This window comes from Stegostoma tigrinum, chromosome 37, assembly GCF_030684315.1.
Source record: "Stegostoma tigrinum isolate sSteTig4 chromosome 37, sSteTig4.hap1, whole genome shotgun sequence".
NCBI classification, from domain to species: Eukaryota; Metazoa; Chordata; class Chondrichthyes; order Orectolobiformes; family Stegostomatidae; genus Stegostoma; species Stegostoma tigrinum.
Window position 1 is genome coordinate 2,366,909 of NC_081390.1, and position 18,820 is coordinate 2,385,728.

The 18,820-nt window shown below is 45.8% G+C and overlaps 1 protein-coding gene across 1 annotated transcript in view; it reads left to right on the forward strand.

Annotated features, from left to right (window-relative positions):
• The window catches only part of LOC125467580 (sorbin and SH3 domain-containing protein 1-like), a 158,514-nt gene that overhangs the window by 15,204 nt on the left and 124,490 nt on the right, over positions 1-18,820 (forward strand). Inside the window, exons 3-7 of the mRNA XM_059640332.1 lie at positions 8,208-8,276; positions 14,533-14,652; positions 16,061-16,087; positions 16,186-16,313; positions 17,264-17,980. Of these exons, the coding sequence (XP_059496315.1) occupies positions 8,208-8,276; positions 14,533-14,652; positions 16,061-16,087; positions 16,186-16,313; positions 17,264-17,980 (1,061 nt within the window). The remainder of the gene's footprint in view (positions 1-8,207; positions 8,277-14,532; positions 14,653-16,060; positions 16,088-16,185; positions 16,314-17,263; positions 17,981-18,820) is intronic.

Here is an 18,820-nt window from a genome sequence, read left to right on the forward strand (position 1 = left end):
CCCTCAGCCTTTCTTCATAAGGCCTGGTAAATCTCCTCTGCACCTTTTCACTTCATTACTTCTTTGCTAACACTTAAGGTGGTGATTCCTTAAAAATGCAACTTTTATTTTGTTCTTTTCTATTTGGGCAAAAGGAGGTTTCTTCTTCATGGGGCTAGTATCCCTTACTAACCCTCTCAACTTGGGAACATCTAACCCTTGGGATAAAGGGGTGGTCTTATCAGGATGGCTAAACAGGTTGAGCCTTTGTTCATTAGAATGAGGGGTGATTTTATTGAAACATACAATATTCTGAGGGAGCTTCACAGGATGGACGTTGAGAAGACGTTTCCATTAGTGGAGAAGTCTGAAACTAGGGGACAAAGTTATAGAATAAGGAGAGACACACCTGAAACTGGGCTGTGATGAAATTTCTTCTTCCAGGGGGCTGTGAGTGACTGACTGGAATTCTTCTCTGCAGAAAGTTGTAGGGGCAACATCACTGGAAGTTTTTAAAGTGGAGGTTGATGGATTTTTGAAATATCAGGGAGTTGACAGCTTCGAGGAGCTGGCATGAAAGAATAGTTGAGGCTTTAAGCAAATCAGCCTCGAATGGCAGGAACAGGCTTAAGGGGCCCAAATGGTGTACTTCAGCTCCTGTTTCTTCTCTGACATGATGTTACTAGGATGGGCTGTCAAAGTAAGGGGTGGATTTAGCTCCAGTCATTGATCCTGATGTGGATGGGAATGAGATCCAGGTAGGTTTTTATCATGTGGATCTCATCTGCAGTCTCAGTGCTGGGTTAGGAAGTGGAAAAGAATGCAGGGCCCTGAACAACGGGGGTAAAGAAAGCTCATGAACTCCTGTAACAGAAAGTGGAGTATCAGAAGTGGATAAAGTGATTGAAAATGAGAAGTTGCCACTGATGCTTTTTTTCATTCATTTGTGGGACACGGGTGTCACGAGCTGGCCAGCATTTATTATCCTTCCCTAGTTGTCCTGGTGAGCTGCTGCCTTGAACCGCTGCAGTCTGCCTCCTGCGGGTTGACCCGTAATGCTGTTGGGAGGAAATTCCAGGATTTTAACCCAGTGACAGTGAAAGAATGGCTGGCAATATATTTCCAAGTCAGGATGGTGAGTGGCCTGGAGGTGTTGGTGATCCCGTGTATCTTCTGCCCTTGTCCTTTATAAATAGAAGTGATTGTGGTTTTGGAAGGTGCTGTGTGAAGGTCTTTGGTGAATTTCTGCAGTGCATCTTGTCGATTAGATAGTACACACTGCTGCTACTGAGCATCGGTGGTGAAGGGAGTGGATGCTTACGGATGCCTCTGTCTCTGTGCTTCAAGACAAGGTAATTTGCTTCAGGCTGATGTGAGCTTGATCTGCACACCCCATACAGTACTCTGTTCAGCCTGTCTGCCAGTTGATGACGTGACACACCCCCACCTCTCCATCTGCCACCCCTTCTCCTCACTCTGCCTTGCAATGTCAGGTTTATGCAAAGTAATTTTCTTGAGAGCAGCGGCAGCCCTTTTGAATTGGCTCCAATTTGGACAGGCCCACAAACTCTCTGATCCTCTCTGCAACACTATTTTTATTCTCTGATCATAAACCTGAGGCTCTGCTGCCAGAGTTTCATCTGCAGGACAATCAGGACTGATTCTGTGACCTGTGCTTGCACTGCCCAGTGGGACTGCACACTGGGAACAGAGTTCACACGGCAGGAAGCCTGAAGCCTCTGTTTTTGTCCGTGCCACAAACACCACACCTTGCTTCTTGGCCACCCTCCTGTCCTCTACAAAGTTCAGGCCAATCGCTATTCTACTCTTGATAATCAATCCTGTGTTGCCTCACTTGTCTCAGAGTCTAGTGGTCACTGACTATGCTGAATTCCTGTCCTCTGGTGTTCCCTGTTCAAAACCATTCCTGATGTTAACCCATTGCATCCCAGTAATTTCCCTTTACCCAAACAGTGACATACCTCCTGCTCCAGGGCTTAATACACAACCTGAATTGTGTCTTTCATTCTCTCTGGCTGATTCAGAGTCAACGTGTGGTGCAAGGTACCTCCTTCTAATGTAATAGAATTGTATCTGCCCTCTTAGCCCAAAAACCTCAATTCTAGTCTTCACCCCATGAGTAGAGCTGAGTGTGCTCAGAGGGTACCTCCAGGTTCCAGTCACACTGCATTCCATGTTTACGGTCCCAATTGAAATGCTCCCTTTAAAAAAACACACACACACTCTTATAGGAGGGGTACGATTTGCAACGACTGTTCTTTTAAAATCCCCACAGGGGAGTGTGTAACCACTTGTCAACGGGATGTGGAGGAGCAAAGAATTACAGGTAGATTTCAGAGTAATTATAATGGGGGCCATTAACTATCCAAATGTAAATAGACAGTGGTGGCATGAACTGCGGAGAGGGAGAAACTTCGCTGGATTGTGTTCAGAAATATACCCCACAACAGTATTTAGCCCAATAAGAAAAGACTAACTGTCCGACTGGTTTGTTGTAATTAGGTGGGCCAATTAACTGTAGTGTCAGTGGGGAAACATTTTAAGACACGATGATCATTGTACAAGATTCAGGGTGACAATTCAGAGTAAGAGCCCTTTATCTGTGGGAGAGTCAGCTTCAATGACGGAGGATGACCAGATGGACTGGAATGATAGATAGAGGTTTACAGGGTGATGAGAGGCATAGATAGGGTGGGTGGTCAGAGACTTTTTCCCAGGGCAGAAATGACTATTACAAGGGGGCATAATTTTAATGTGATTGGAGGAAGGTATAGGTGAGATGTCAGAGGTAGGTTCTTCACACAGAGAGTGGTGGGTGTGTGGAATGCACTGGCAGTGATAGTGGAGTCAGATACTCTAGAGACTTTTAAGCAACACTTGGATAGATAGGTGGAGGATAGTTTAAATATAGGGTATGTAGGATAGATTGATCTTAGTAGGATAACAGGTCGGCACAACATCATGGGCCGAAGGGCCTGTACAGTTCTGTGTTTTGAAAAAACTGGCCGAAGAGAAGGTTACCTTTAAAACATGACTGATTTGGGTACATTCCTGCAAAGGCAAAATGTGGGGGCCGGCAAATTGAGAGCCCCTTGCATGAAAAAGGAGAGAAGTTACGATGAGGAAACAAATATTGTCTTTGACAGTTATCAGATAGAAGGTACAATTGAAGAATGCAGAAGTTGCAGAGGGCAGGTGAGAGCGCAAATAAGAGAAACCAAGAGGAATCGTAAGACGACACTGGCGGCCAACATAAAGGGGAGTCCCAAATCATCTCTCATCATCTCTCAAAATTATAAGTGATAAAGAAGTGCATGGCCAATTAGGGAGAAAAAGGGGATTTGAACATAGAGAAAAGGGGTGTGCTGAGCTATTAAATAAATACTTTGCATTGTTCTTTACTAAAGAGGTAAATATTCCAACCTCTACACAAACTCTTGTCATTGGAAGAGTTCAGAATTAAGGAGGAGGAAGTTGGATATACTAATATTTAAGGATGACAAAGAACTGGGGCAAAATGCAATGCATCCAACGATTTTGAAGGAAATGAGAGTGGAAGTTGCCAGGGCACTGGACCATGATTTTCCCTAGGCTCCAGGCAGGTGCTATTAGATTGGACGTTTGGAAACATTATGCCCTTGTTCAAAATAAAACACATCAGATCAGTTACAGACCAGTCAGTTTAACTTCAGTGCTGGACAAGCTTATAGGAACAATTATTTTAGATAGAATTAGACATCAAATGGAAAAAGGTGGATTGATTCCGAAGAGCTGTGGATTTCTAAATGAGAAATTGTGTATAACTAATTAATTGTACAGAGAGTTCCCAGTTTACAAACGTCTGTCTTATGGATGTGACCAGATACAGAGATGTAATTTTAAAACAAAACCTGACAGATGAACATTTCATGTACTTACGAATGGCAGCTTTCCATTGTCCTGCATTGTGTTCCAACTTGCACACAATTTGTCTAACAAACATACTCTTAAAGACAACTCAAGGGTTCCCTATGTTTATATAAACATGTTGGTCTTTCACTTGGAGTCCAGTCACATGGCATCATGATGACATCATCGGCCATTTTAGAGGGGAAATAGCACAGACTTCCATTGTTGCTTTGTAGAGTAAGCTCATTTTGTAATGAAATTCTAGTTGTTGTTGAACACTTCTTGGCTTCCAATCCTCTTCAAAATGTAACTGCTAACTTAGTGAAGGTTTTTGAAGAGGTAACGAAGAAGGTTGGTGGGGGTAATGCTGTTGATGTGGTATATGTAGACTTTCATAAGGCACTTAATACTGTGCCTGACAGCAAACCAGGAGAAACTAGACAATAGGCATGGCTTAATAGTTAAACAGCCTCAAATAAGGGTGGAAATGAGGAGAAAAGTTTTCTAATCGATGTCCTGGCCTGTGGAATTTTCTTTCCCAGACAGCAGTGAAGTCTGGATCATTTGAATGTTGTTAAAGCAGAATTGCATATGTTCTTGAGCGATACGGGTATCAAAATGTGAAAGGTCAGACAGGAAAGTGGTTTTGAGGCTGCAGTCAGATCAGCTATATGTTAGCAAATGGGACAGCAGGTTTGAGTGGCTGAATGGTCTCCACTTCTAATTTACAGGTTCACCTGAAAGCATACTGTGTTATCAACAGAGCCTTCAATGTGGCGACATCATCAAATGAAAATAAATACTAAGGCCCTAATAAATGGATTGATTCATCTGCTGGGCAGTTCTAATGCATTTATGACCTTCTGATAAAGAAAAAGAACGTGCAACTTTGAATCAAGCCACTTGGCCCCATGAATCTGCTCTGCCATTCATTAGAATGGTGGTTGATCAGCATGTGGTCTCAATGCTCCTATCTTGTCTGTTCTCAGTTTCCTGACATGTCAATATGCCTATCAGTTTCCCATTGCCAATGTTTCTATCTCTGACCTGTTGCAGTGCTCCAGTGAGGCTTAATGCTAGCTGGAGGAACACCTCGTTCTCCACCAAGGTACTCTACAGCCTACAGATTCAACACTTTAACAGTCTCGGGATGTGACCATCTATGTCTGTTACACTCTAGCCTCCGGCATCTCAAGTCCTGTGTTGTATGGGTTACTCCCTGCAGAGCCAGCCCATTTCTGACTATTCAGACTTCTCATTGTCACCCTACCTGGTATTTAGAACATACAAGATAGAATAGTACAGGCCCTTTGGCCCAAGATGTTGTGCTGAACTTTTACGCTGGTCCTAATGTCTGTCTTGTACCTTGTCCAGCTTATCTCCTTGTTTGCCTATTCCCAGTTTCATTTCTTTGTCTCTGTCGCCCTTCCCCTTGCCCTCGCCCGGTGTCTGTCTGTGCAGCTGCTTGTGTTTATTCTTACTGTTTGTGGTCCACACATCCTCAATGATGAGACTGGAGAGCCTCACGACCTCAGTGGGTCCTAACTCCTGGATAAGTTCCTTCACCATGGTGCCTGACTGCTGCTACTTCTACCAGCACTCTGCTCTTGCTGGATTGCAGACTGACCACTCCCTAAATTGTCCTGAGGAGGGTAACCTTCTCACATGTATTGCAAAGAAAGGGCAAACAGGAGATTTTTTTCCCTCTTTTTGTTAAATGGATCACTCCTAAATATTTCATTTTGAGACATAGGCTTCGCACTTGTTCCATTTAAGCAGTGGTCCTGTGGTGTATATTTGTAGAGAAGCTACAATAGGCAAATGTTGGTAGATAGACCATTGATTGAGCTAGGATGGGTGGGGGAGGAGCCATTACTGACATCTGTTCCGTTCATGTTAATATAACAAAGTGTGAAGCTGGACGAACACAGGCCGAGCAGCATCTCAGGAGCACAAAAGCTGATGTTTCGGGCCTAGACCCTTCATCGGAGAGGGTTCTGGAATAAATAGGGAGAGAAGGGGAGGTGGACTGACGATGCAGAGAAAAGATGATAGGTGGGGAGGGGATAGGTCAGTCCAGGGAAGACGGACAGGTCAAGGAGGAGGGATGAGGTTAGTAGGTAGGAAAAGGAGGTGCGGCTTGGGGTGGGAGAAAGGGATGGGTGAGAGGAAGAGCAGGTTAGGGAGGTGGGGACAGGCTGGGCTGGTTTTGGGATGCAGTGGGGGAAGGGGAGATTTTGAAGCTAGTGAAGTCCACATTGATACCATTGGGCTGCAGGGTTCCCAAGTGGAATATGAGTTGCTGTTCCTGCAACCTTCGGGTGGCATCATTGTGGCACTGCAGGAGGCCCAGGATGGACATGTCGTCTAAGGAATGAAAGAGGGAGTTAAAATGATTCACTGCTGGGAGGTGCAGTTGTTCATTGCGAACCAAGCGGTGGTGTTCTGCAAAGCGGTCCTCAAGCCTCTGTTTGGTTGCCCCAATGTGGAGGAAGCCACACCGGGTACAGTGGATGCAGTATACCACATTGGCAGATGTGCAGGTGAACATCTCCTTAATATGGAAAGTCATCTTGGGGCCTGGGATGGGGGTGAGGGAGGAGGTGTGGGGGCAAGTGTAGCACTTCCTGCCGTTGCAGGGGAATGTGCCGGATATGGTGGGGTTGGAGGGGAGTGTGGAGTGGACGAGGGGGTCTCGGAAAGAGTGGTCTGTCCGGAAGGCAGACCAGGGTGGGGATGGAAAAATGTCTTGAGTGGTGGGGTCGGAATGTAGATGGCGGAAGTGTCGGAGGTTGATGGGTTGTATCCGGAGGTTGGTGGGGTGATGGGTGGAACCCTGCAGCCCAATGGTATTGATGTGGACTTTACTAGTTTCAAAATCTCCCCTCCCCCCCCACTGCATCCCAAAACCAGCCCAGCCTGTCCCCGCCTGCCTAACCTGGTCTTCCTGTCACCTATCCCTTCCTCCCACCTCAAGCCGTACCTCCATTTCCTACCTACTAACCTCATCCCGCCTCCTTGACCTGTTCGTCTTCCCTGGACTGACCTATCCCCTCCTTATAACTCAAACCTTCCAGTCCTGGTAGCATCATTGTAAATCGTTTTACTACCATTTCCAGTGTAATAACATCCTTCCTGTAGCAGAGTGACCAGAAGTGTATGCAGCATTCCAAACGGAGCATTACGAATGTCTTGTACAGCCATAACATTACAACCCAGCTCCTGTACTCAGTGCTCTGAGAAATGAGGGCAATGGTGCCAAATGCCACCTTCGCTACCCTGTCTACATGTGACACCCATAGTTCCTTGAAAATGTACCTGCACTTCTAGGTCTATTTATTTGTCGACACTCCCCAGGACTCTACCATTCACTGTATAAGTCCTGCCCTGGTTTGACTTAACAAAATGCAACACGCCACATTTACCTGAATTAAAGTCCCTCTGCCATCCCTCGACTCACTGACCCAGTGGTGATAGCCTTTTCATGATTACTTTTGGATTTTCCTCCACCTGCCTTTAAATGGTGTATTCTAGCTCATAGTGATTCCTTGTGTAAAATGGTGTAAGGACTTGGGTTTATGGTTTTGGGACAGTCCCTGTGAGGAACACTTCTTTTAATGCTGTAATAATTTGATGCTGTACATTTCTGAGGGCGGTGAAAGCAGACATGATCAGTGATGTTGAAGTGACAATTGAATGAACCCTTAAAGGAAATAAATTTGCACAGCCACTGGAACAGAGCTGGGGGAGTGGGATTGGCTCTGCAGAGGACCAGCATGGATTGAGATGGGCTGAATAGACTCCATCTGACTATGCCTCTGGTCTTCTCTCCCACTCCTGGTTCTTTTTGTCTGTTACCTCGAGGAGAGGATGGAGATGTGAAAGCAGTTGTGTTTCTTTACTGCCTCACCTCCCAGTTCCCTCCTGTCTGGAAGGTGTTGACTTGCATTCGCGTGGGTGGTAATTAAGAACTTGAAGGGCCTCCACTGTGGCTAAGCCTACATTGTTAAACAAACAATGCGCTTCCGAGAGTTAGGTGTGAAGGATATCTGGCTCAGTAGGGCACTAGGCATCGAAGGAAACAAGTTGAAATGCAGCCAAGCATAAGGCAGGAGCAGAAGACAAAAAGTAGGGGCAGGGAAAGAAATGGCTACATGTTGGGACCAAGCTCACTGATTCAGTGCTAACTGTTACTACTATTCACTACTAATGTCCGGCCTTCCTGTTGGTGCTCTGCCATTGCAGTCTGAGTGAAGTTGTGTCCAGATGCTGTCTGTCAATTTAATCACTGCTGTTTTGCTCCCTGTTTCCTTTTACAGAGGCTGAAGGCACTGAATCCCAGACAGTCGTGAATGGGCTTCCAACAAACCAACAGCAACATGGTCAAGGTATTGGTGGTTTCTCCATTTCTTCTTTTCAAAAGGGATGTTTTGTCAGTGAGCTACTGACTGCACTTCTTTCCTGAAGCTGTAATGAATGGATCGTTCATTTGATTGCTTGTTGTTTGGAAGCTCCTGTCCTCTTCATAGTGAATTTGCATGCGCTGATTGCTCGGGCAGCACCCTGGACTCTGGCTTCGTTGGTACCTGGTGATACCAGACAGTTTGGGTGTAACATGAAATGTGGTTCTTTGGTGAAGAGAGCCCATCTCAGTGAGGCCCAGGGAAGCAAACCTCCCAGGTGCCATCTGCGCGGTTTCTGATATGGGAATAGGGTGCAGGTGTCAGGTGGTCTTCACGTGGAGGTTCCAACCTGGGATGGAGAGGTTACGGTTTTGGAGAATGATTTGATAGGAGAGGACAGGAGAGGCTTGGGAACTCTTTGTCCAGTCTGGATTTTAACCCTTTTTTACCCATCAAGAAATAAAATGCAAGGAACTTGAGGTATTGTCACTGGACTGTTAATCCAGAGATGCGGGTCGTGTTTTGCAGATCTGGGTTTGTATCCTGCCAAGGCAGGTGTGGAATTTGAATTCAATTTTGAAAGAAAGTCTGGATTTAAGAATCTAATGATGACATTGGAACCAGTGTTGATTGTCGGAAAAACCCATGTGGCTACTAATGTCCTTGAGGGAAGGAAACTGCAGCCCTTACCGGACCGACCCACGTGTGACTCCAGACCCACAGCAGCGTGGTTGACCCTTAACTGCCCTTGAGGCTAGTAGGGACAGATAGCAATTCTCTCATCCTGAGAATCAACAAAATTAAAGGGAAATAACCCTGTCTCTCCCTATCTCCTTTTTAGTTCTGAAGTCCCAATTCTTAATCCAATCAGGAAGTTGAAAATCACCCCAGGGAGAACTAAAGACAGAATGTCCTTTCGGGAAGGAAGTCTGCTGTCCTTACCCAGTTGGGCCTACATGTGATTCCAGGTCCATAATGTGGTTGACTCTTAACTACCCTCTTTGGTCCAGCAATCTGCTCTATTAGAGGGCAGTTGGAGGTCAGCTACAAACACTGGCCTTGCCAGCAAAGCCCATGTCTATGGAAGAATAAAGAAAGGGGTCAAGGGTCAGATAGGCAGGCCTTGGCAATTCTGGGTCAGTCAGCTACGGTGTTGGCATTCTCTTGTATACTGGGAAGATTGAAACCCATTTGCCTGAATGATTTGACAGGGATTCCCGCTCTGTTTACAATTTGTAATCTTAATCGCGCGTGACTCCTACATTCAATCTGCCATCCTCACTTCCCATTCCCATTCTGATCGTACTATTTTTGTCCTCTCACTGTGTGTCCCAGTTGTGATTTAAGATTCGGGACTCTGATCAGAGAACAGGTCAATCGGCAACCCTCTGATCTCTGCTGAGGTGAATTAAATTGTTGGCTTTCTGTCCCATTCCCTTCTGGTGACCTCCAATCAAGAGCCTTTTTACTCCTTTTGTTTTCTTTCTGCTCATAATGATGGAGTTGAATTTTGTATTGCTTCCGGTTTACATTTTGTTTCTTTCAACTCAAGACTGATTGAAGCTGTTATGTCTGCCTCAGCTAACTAGCAGGGTACCCTGGTTTCTCATTGATTGTGGGATCCCACCTATAATCCAGATTGAAACCTCAGCGTGCCACTGAGAGAGTGCTACACAAGTCCGGCCTTTCAGATGTTAAGCTGAGGCTCTGTCTACTGTCTTGAGTGTAGGTAAAAATACCATGGCCAACATTTGAAGATGAGTGGGGGCAATGTCTGCTCTATTACTCAAAAAGAGCATCTTTCGTTGACCTGCTGCTGTTTGTGGGACTGTGCACCGACTGACTGCAGCTTTGGACTACATTCGACTTGTCTCCTCCGAGTTTGGTGGATATACAGTTCGTAGATGGTTCATTCTTGAGTTGTCGGAATTTAAGGTGACAATTCTGTTTAGGCTCACAAAAGCAAACTCAAGAAATCCCCCGTTGAAACAAAACAATACACAAAATGAAAAGAAAAGGTTTGAGAGATATTGAACTTTCCGTTTTCTCTTCCCCCTCTCTTTTGCTCATGTCTTTCAACTCAGGGGCTTAGTCTTTGTTTCAATTCTGAGGAAAAGTTTGACCTGCGAAGTTAACCAGTTTTAATATTTTACTTGGCAGTGTGCTGCGATTCCAGTATTTCTGTTCGATCTTTTTGAAAATATCATATGTATGGTGTTTCACTAATACTTACATGCCAGACCTTCACTCATTAACTGGTCCATGTTTCTAATTTATGAACAAGTATAGCATGAATTGGGCAGTTGTAATTACCTAATAAATTACTGACTATTTTGTTATTGATGTAGAGAATCAAAGCAGCATATCATGCTTCTGTTAAGTGCCAGTGATGTTATCAGATTTCACGTTCAATTAGATCAGCTTGTTGTCTGGTTCCTTAGAGCCTGTAGCTCCAAGGATTTGAAAATGACCGTGATGAACCTCAGTGAGCAAGCATCCACTTCCCTAGGAGTTGAGAAAATTTGTAATAAAAGGATGAAGGCGGTCATTCAGTCCACCGAGTCAATGCCAACCCTTTAGATAGTATCTATGATTCTAACCTCAGTGGGTAGAGTGATACTGAGAGAGAACAGATCAATGATGAGATGATAGAGTAGTCAGTGTATCAGGATTACACACAATCCACTTTGACTGGTTTTCATTAGTTCTAGCTACATCTGTGGGCTACAGGAATGGAGTTGGGGAATGGGGCAGATGGATTACTTTCCCGGAAGACGAGCTGGCGTAGACTGATGGCCAGAGCAACTACTTTCATGCTATTATGGTAAATTCTCTCCTTTTATCAGGGAAGTGAACTCTCCCTCCAGGGACACCCCTCATATGAGCCGTTTCTGACGTGAGGGCTGAGGAAAACCCTCCTTTTGGCCCCCACAGCTGGATTGAAATGTATCATGAGTTTTCTCATTGTGTTTTCACTCCACTTCCAGTACATATGTGTTATTCTGAGCCGTTTGAAGTTCCCTCGTGCCACAATCGGGCTGGGTTGGGCGGGAGCCTCTGTGACCTTGCTGTGGACAAGCAGTTTTTGTTTTGTTTTTGTGTTTGCAGCAACCGAAGCCTGGGTCCCCCCTCGCGCTGTCTCCACGGTGAAAATTCACCCAGTGAAGAGACTGAAAAGTTATTCCAGCACACTGCTGCCAACAGGTACATGAATTGGCAGGGTGGCACTTTGTCCTCCCTGTGGAAATGATCCTCAATCTCACTGGATGGCTTTTTGCCACTATCACGTGCTGTAAGATCACTTACGTTATCAACATTTCGAGGAACGAGCCAGAATTTCATCTCCAAGATGTTCACTTTCCTGCTTCTCGTTGTGTTCTCTCAAGTGTTTGCTTGAAAGCTCTGGACTGTCCTTTAGTTTGAAGGCTTGACTTTCAGCTGGTACAAAAAGAGATAAGATTTGTTTAAAGTGCAGTAACCTCGTAATGTGTGTTTGCCTGACAAATTCAGAGTTAGTTGAACAATAGAGCTGAACTCTGGTAACCTTGATCAGATGTTGCTCAGCTGTGTGAGGAAGGTGGTTAGTAGCAATTTTATTCTGCTCATTGTTGGTTTGAATTGGAGGTCACCCATTGATCTCATTGTGATTATATCGTGATGGAGATATTACCTGAAAGAGTTCCCCACAGAGATTTGGGGACGAGGGGAGAAGGATTGAGAAGGACAACTAACCTGATGTTGTGAATACATCCATTCGTAAGAATCCAAATGACATACATTTCTGCAAATCAGCCCTAATTTTCATTGTACTCATGGGCCTGTCACATTTACTAACTTGGTAGATAATTAACATTTGAAGTTTTCAATGTGCTCTGTATTGTGTTGGTGCCATGAGTAGATGCTTGTTAAAATGATTGGTTATTGTATATAATCTGCTGCTTCACCTCTTAAGCCTGGAACTCTCCACTAGAGACTCTCCGTTAAGATTTAGGGGCTGCCTCCCAGTGCAGGTCACCTCATCTAAATGCTGGGTCAATGAGTTATTTGTACAAGTCTTTCTGTAGCTGTACTGTGCATTGGTGAGACTCTACCTGGAGAACTCTGGACTGTTTTGGCCTCCCTACTTAAGGAGGGATTTACCTGCACTGGAAGCATCCCAGTGATGAGAGTTAACGCTGTGTGGAGCTGGAGGAGCTCAGCAGGCCAGGCAGCACCAGAGGAACAGGAAAGTTGATGTTTTGGGTTGGGACCCTTCTTCCGTTCTTACTATCTCCCAGTGATGAGAGTGTTCACTTGGCTGATTCCTGATAGAAGCATGGAATTCATACAGGCCATTCGACCCACAGCATCCCATCCAGAGCCACCCTGTCCCTGTAACCCTGCATTTCCCATGCCTAACCCACCTAACCTGCACATCCCTGAACGCTACGTGCAATTAAGCACGGCCAAGCCACCCTAACCTGTGCACCTTTGGACTGTGGCAGGAAACCAGAGCACCCAGAAGAAACCCACACAGACACGGGGAGAATGTGCAAACTCCACACAGACAGTCATCCCAGGGTGAAATCGAACCTGGGTCCCTGGCGCTGAGAGGTAGCAGTGCTAACCACTGATTTACCTTGAGCAAAAGTTGAGCAGATTGGGCCTGTACCCATTATGGTTTAGAAGAATGTGTGGGATCTTCGTGAAACAAGTTAAGATTTTGATAGGGCTTGTCAGGAGAGGATGTTTCTCCTTTGGGAGGAGGGAATATAAAACTATGAAATGTGGATTCAAAATAAAGGGGCTCCCTGTTTTATGATGGAGATGAGAAAGACTCTCTTCTTGTGAGACTGAGGCTCACCTGGTATGTATAGCATAGGAAGGTGTGATTGGAAGAAGGAATACCGCACAGTCAGTGTTCTGTAAGGTGGTAATAGAAGCTCCCCACCCTTGTGAATTAGACAGTGGAGATTACAGAGTCTTCTATGTGTTTTCAGAAACTGGTTTATTGGATACTTTAAACTATGCACAGCACAATACGATGTCCAGTTCTCTTGAGATAACGAGGTATAGAGTTGGATGAACACAGCAGGCCGAGCAGGAAGGCTGAAGTTTCGGGCCTAGACCCTTCTTCAGACCCTTTTTCTGAAGAAGGGTCCAGACCTGAAATGTCAGCTTTCCTGCTCCTCTAGTGCTGCTTGACCTGCTGTGTTCATCCAGCTCTACACTTTGTTATCTCTGATTCCCCAGCATCTGCAGTTCCTACTATCTCTGTTCAGTTGTCTTGTCAAGTTTCCTTGCCATGTGATCGCTGACAGTTTCTTTTTTGGTCGTGGCTGGCTGGGCCAACACTTAAAACCACCTCGGGAATAGGCAGTGAGGAGCAGGCGTCTTGAATCACAGCAGACCCTGTGTAGCTAGACCAACAATGCCCTTAAGAAGGGAATTCCAAGATTTTGAGCTAGTGACAGTAAAGGAAGGGCAAAACAAGTCGGGATGGTGGAGAACTTGGAGGTGGTGGTGTTCCCATGTATCACTGGCTGCATCCTTCTAGACGGCAGTGGTTGTGGATTTGGAAGATGCAGTCCAGGGAGTCTTGGTGAATTTCTCCACCGCTTCTTGTAGATGGTGTGCAATGCTGCTACTGAACATGGATGGTGGAGGGAGTGAATGTTCGTGGATGTGGTGCCAATCAAGCAGGCTCTTTTATCCTGGATGATGATGATTTTATTGTGTATTGTTAGAGCTCCACCCATCCAGGCAAGTGGGGAGCATTCCATCACACTCCTGACTTATGCCTTTGTAGATGGTGGATGGGCTTTGGGCAGTTGGGAGAGAATCGTGGTGGGCGGTGTTACTTTGTCTCCCAGACCATGAACTCTTTCAGGAGCCCTTTCAATGTGCTACACAACAATTAACACCACTGGCAGGCAGAGTAGAACTTCCACCTGATGTGATCCATCTGAATTATTTCTAGACAGTTGTGATGTAATTTTGGACAATAAATGTTCAATTGTACAACCTTCTGCCACCGTGACTGTATCTCAACAATAAAGCCAACAGGCTCAGCACCCTATCCTGTGCTGCCCCTGGCATCATTTGCTAACACACACCATTTCAAACAATATACCTGTTTTTCCTGAGCGCTATTTCCCACAGATTTGCTGGTGAGGAGCTTTTCTTCTGAAAATGTGAATACGTATGTTTCAGAATAGAACTGATTCGATTGTTTATAACTTTACTCTGTCTGACCCTGCAGAAACAGATCGGTCAAAAATCAGTGTGGGCAAGGGGTCAGTGACGATGCGAATAACCTCAGGGTATGTGGAACCTCCAGAGGCTGACTTGCCACTCAGTGAAGATTCCCAACAATTGACCAGTAAGGACTGTGGTTTTTCTAAATATAAATCTGAAGCTTCACTGGCCTATGTTTTAAATTGTTTAGAACCCTGGTTTCTGTTGTCATACAGTTACAAATAGACACTTTTAAAAGTTTAGATGCTGAGTATTAAGCTGTGCACACTCTCTCTCTTGCTCTCTAGCCCAAGGATCACAGGACAGGATCAGGATGGTGGATTGTTGGTGCATTTTTCTCTTGCTGTCTGCACCGCACCACCCCCCATCTCTCTCTTCCCCCCCCCCCCCCCCCCCCCGCCCCACCTTACTCAGTACCAATGCATCTACTATTGCTGCTGCCACAACTTTAAAGATTCAATGATGACATCCATTGGGACCTGAGATCTTGTCAGCTTTTGGTACTGAAGTTGTTTTTTCAGTACGATTAGATGGCTGATTGGTTTACATTCCTCCCTCCCTTTCACATTTAAATTTAGAAGTATCTCGGGGATGTCATTTGCATTTTATACAGTACAGAGAGATACAGCCTAAAATGGTTAGTCCCAGAACTGCCCGATGTACTAGGTAGGGAGGGGTTTTATCCCCGAAGAGAAATGGTACCTGATGGAGATGCACGGGAGAGGCTGGAGCCAAACACTTTGTCTCAGGAAAAAGACTCAGCTACACATCAGGGTGCTGCATTACAAAACAGGCACTTTCCTGTTTTGTCAAATTTGTTCTGTTAATGAGATGCGCTCATTTGCATTGACCAGTATTTTAATGCAAATCTTTCAAATTCTGGTATTTTCTTGTTGCCTCAGAGATAGAAGGATCTGCTGATGCTGGGGAATCTGAGATAACAAGCTGGATGAACACAGCCGGCCAAGCAGCATCAGAGGAGTAGGAAGGCTGATGTTTTGGACCTTTCTGAAGAAGGGTCTAGGCTGTCTCTTGTTGCCTTCCTGCTTTTGATCTGCCTGCATGAGAAACTGAACAAATACATTTGAAAGCATGGCTTTGTTGCTTCTCTGCCTACGTGGCTGTGTGGAAAGTTTGACTCTGAATTCGGAGTTATTTGTGGTATTTCACATCTTGCTGAGCCCCAAGCTGACCAAGGACAGCGAGAATTAATTGGATTTTTTTGCCTTTATTTTTGTCTCGGCTACTGAATGATGAAGCTGCGGAACAATGGCTGTCTTCATTTCGGAAGATCAATACTATATTGTATGAGCAGGGGTCAAAAATTGCAAGGGCATGTGTTTAGAATGAGTTGCTGTGGTAACCAACAGCCCAGTACGAGCAGGCACCCACAGAAAAGATTTTGTCTTGGATGTGAAGTGTCTTGTTGTGATTCATTCTGTCGTGAGGCTGGATGCCGTGACTAACTCTCTCTCTCTCTCTTTCTCTTGTGTGTTCTTCTTTCGGTTGATTACCCTTCACGAAAAATACAGGCCCTGAGCTGCCAAGTTCAAAGACAGGTAGGAAAGAGCAGAGATTTCCTTTTTCTGGTTCCTCCTTGCGATGAGTGTGGTTAGTTGTTCTGACTCTCCATATCTGTCCTGCTCCATTTTAACAGCTGCAGATGGTTGGATGCCACCTTCAGCTGGTGAAACAAATGGAGATGCCGCGTCATCCTCGCTGGCAGCTAAAGGATTTCGCAGTGTGCGGCCACAACTGCCAACCGATTACAAGCCACAACTTCAGGTACTGATCGTTTTACTCCTTGGGGTTATTTGTTTCAGAAAATCGACCTGTCAAGCAGCTGTTTTTGGATAGAGCTATATAGGACCAGCAACAGGACATTTGGCAGAGTAAGACTGGGTGGCACGGTGGCTCAGTGGTTAGCACTGATGCCTCATGGTGCCAGGGACTCGGGCCTGATTCTGGTCTCGGGCGACTGTGTGGAGTTTGTACGTTCTCCCTGTGCCTGCATGGGTTTCCTCCGGGTGCTCCAGTTTCCTTCCACAGCCAAATAAATGCAGGTTAGGTGGATTGTCCATAGTTTTCAGGGAATTGCAAACTAGGTAGATTAGCCATGGGAAATGTGGGGTTACAGGAATAGAGTGGGCTTGGGTGCAACACTCTTTGGAGGGTTAGTGTGGACTCGATGGGCCAAATGACCTGTTCTCACACTGTAAAGATTCTATGAACCGAAATTGAGACTAGCCCACCTAAAGAGAGTTTAGGTGCGGTAATGTGAGCAGGTAGGCTTTAAAGGCACTCCTTCGAGGTCAGAGAGAGTTAGGAGGGCTGGAAAGGTTCAGCGAGGAAATTCCAGAGCTTAATTCCTCAGCAGCTGAACGCACATCTGTGAATGAGGGAGTCTTACCGTGGAGCAAGTGCGAGTGGTTGGAATTAGGGGAAACTTTGAAATCCTGGAAGGTCGCAGGTTAGCAGCTGGGGTGAGTTTATGGAGGAATAACAATGTATTTTCTAAACACAGGAGGGAGAACTTTTTTTTTTCCCAAAGTAAAAGTAATGCCCTGAGTCCTGGGGATGTTGATTTGAGAGGTGGGAAATTGTAATTCAGTAACTGTTTAAATGAAGAACATTTTTCCTATGGTTCAGTACCTCTGTGCTTATTTTAAATTTCTCTTTTTCTGTTTTGTCATTGATGCTGCATTTTGGTCTTGTCAAAATAATCATACGTATAGCCACCTCCTATCCCCCCTCCCCCTAAGGAAGAAAGCTTTGCATGGCGTCCATTGAACAAGGTTAAGCCATCTTATTTTGCACCAGTCCCTATTCTGGAATATGTCCCTATTAGACCGGAGCTGCTGCCCACACAGAAACATTCGGCACTGCCTAACATTTACATTGAGGATCCCTCTTCCACAGGCTCTAATGCCAAATCAAAGTCCACCATTTGCTCAGCCAAGGTAACGCTGCATGTCAGCCAGCCTGTTGTTCACCGCACCCCCTCACCACAGGACTGGGTATTGGAATCTGAAGCTACCCTCCAGTCTGCCAGTTGGTGTGCTGGTTCTGACCCGGGGAGAAAGGTTAGCAATCTCTACGTACCCTGTTTGTCCAGAAGCACTAGCTCTTGCTCATCCAGGGACAACACCTGCGATGCACCTGAGGAAGCGGATATGCCCGCTGCACCAGCCACCGGAGCTCAGCTGTTTGTGCCAGCCACCACTGATTCTCCCCCACTGGTTCCCCGCAAACCATCGCTTCAGGTTTTCTTGCCTAGGGTCGAGATTGGTGGTGCCCAGACTGACGACTCGCTCTCAGAGCCTCGATTGCAGCCCGGGAGCTCAGCGCTGGATCAGGAACAAGCGTCCTGCATGGACACTCTGAGACCGGACAGACAGGCACATCCTACCACCCACCAGAGTGCCCCTCAAAGGGCTGACACCTCCAGTGTGGTATCTATTGTACTTTCACTGTCTCTCTCTCTCTCCCCCCCCCCCCCCCACCTTTCTCTCTCTCTCTCTCTCTCTCTCTCTCTCTCTCTCTCTCTCTCTCTCTCTCTCTCTCTCTCTCTCTCTCTCTCTCTCTCTCTCTCTCTCCCTCTCTCTCTCTCTCTCTCCCTGTAACTCCCTCACCAATTCTCTCACAGCACTCCTACTGGCTGTCTGCCCACTCCTCAATATACACATTTCACCCTTTACCCTCCCTCCTCCCCTACCAGTTTCTCTGCTTGTTCCAGTGGGGTGCCTGTCAACCTTGTTTCATGAAGCAATTTTCTGTCTTTGCGTTTTGTTTGTTCCTTTGGTTTGATTTTGCGGCAAAAACTGATATCTGTAACAGTGTTTGTACTGGAACAAGTGTAGCCTGTCACAGCCCAGGGTCTTTTAGATGAGAACCGCTATCAGTGTTTGCAGGGTGAAAAGTTTTCCCAGTTAAATCTCTCTCTCACTTGCTTTCTCTTTTCCTCCCACCACCCTCCCTCCCTCCCTCTCCTTCTCAAAGCCTCCAGCATTATATGACTTTGTGCAGATGCTGGTGCCTCCTACCGTAGTGGAATAGCTGTCTAGCATTTCCCCTGTCTCCACTGTGTTGAGACTGATCACCTGACCGCGTCATAGCGATGTTCACAGACGATAAATTGAAGGCTTTTAACATGGGGACAAATGAGCAGAAAGATCATCGTAAAATTTAAAAAAAAAACCTGTCATCTCAAAGCCTTTCTGTTGGTCCGTAGTCTCTGTCCCTGTAACAGCACTGTCCCAGAATGGGACAGGTCAAAGCGTGAACACTCACTG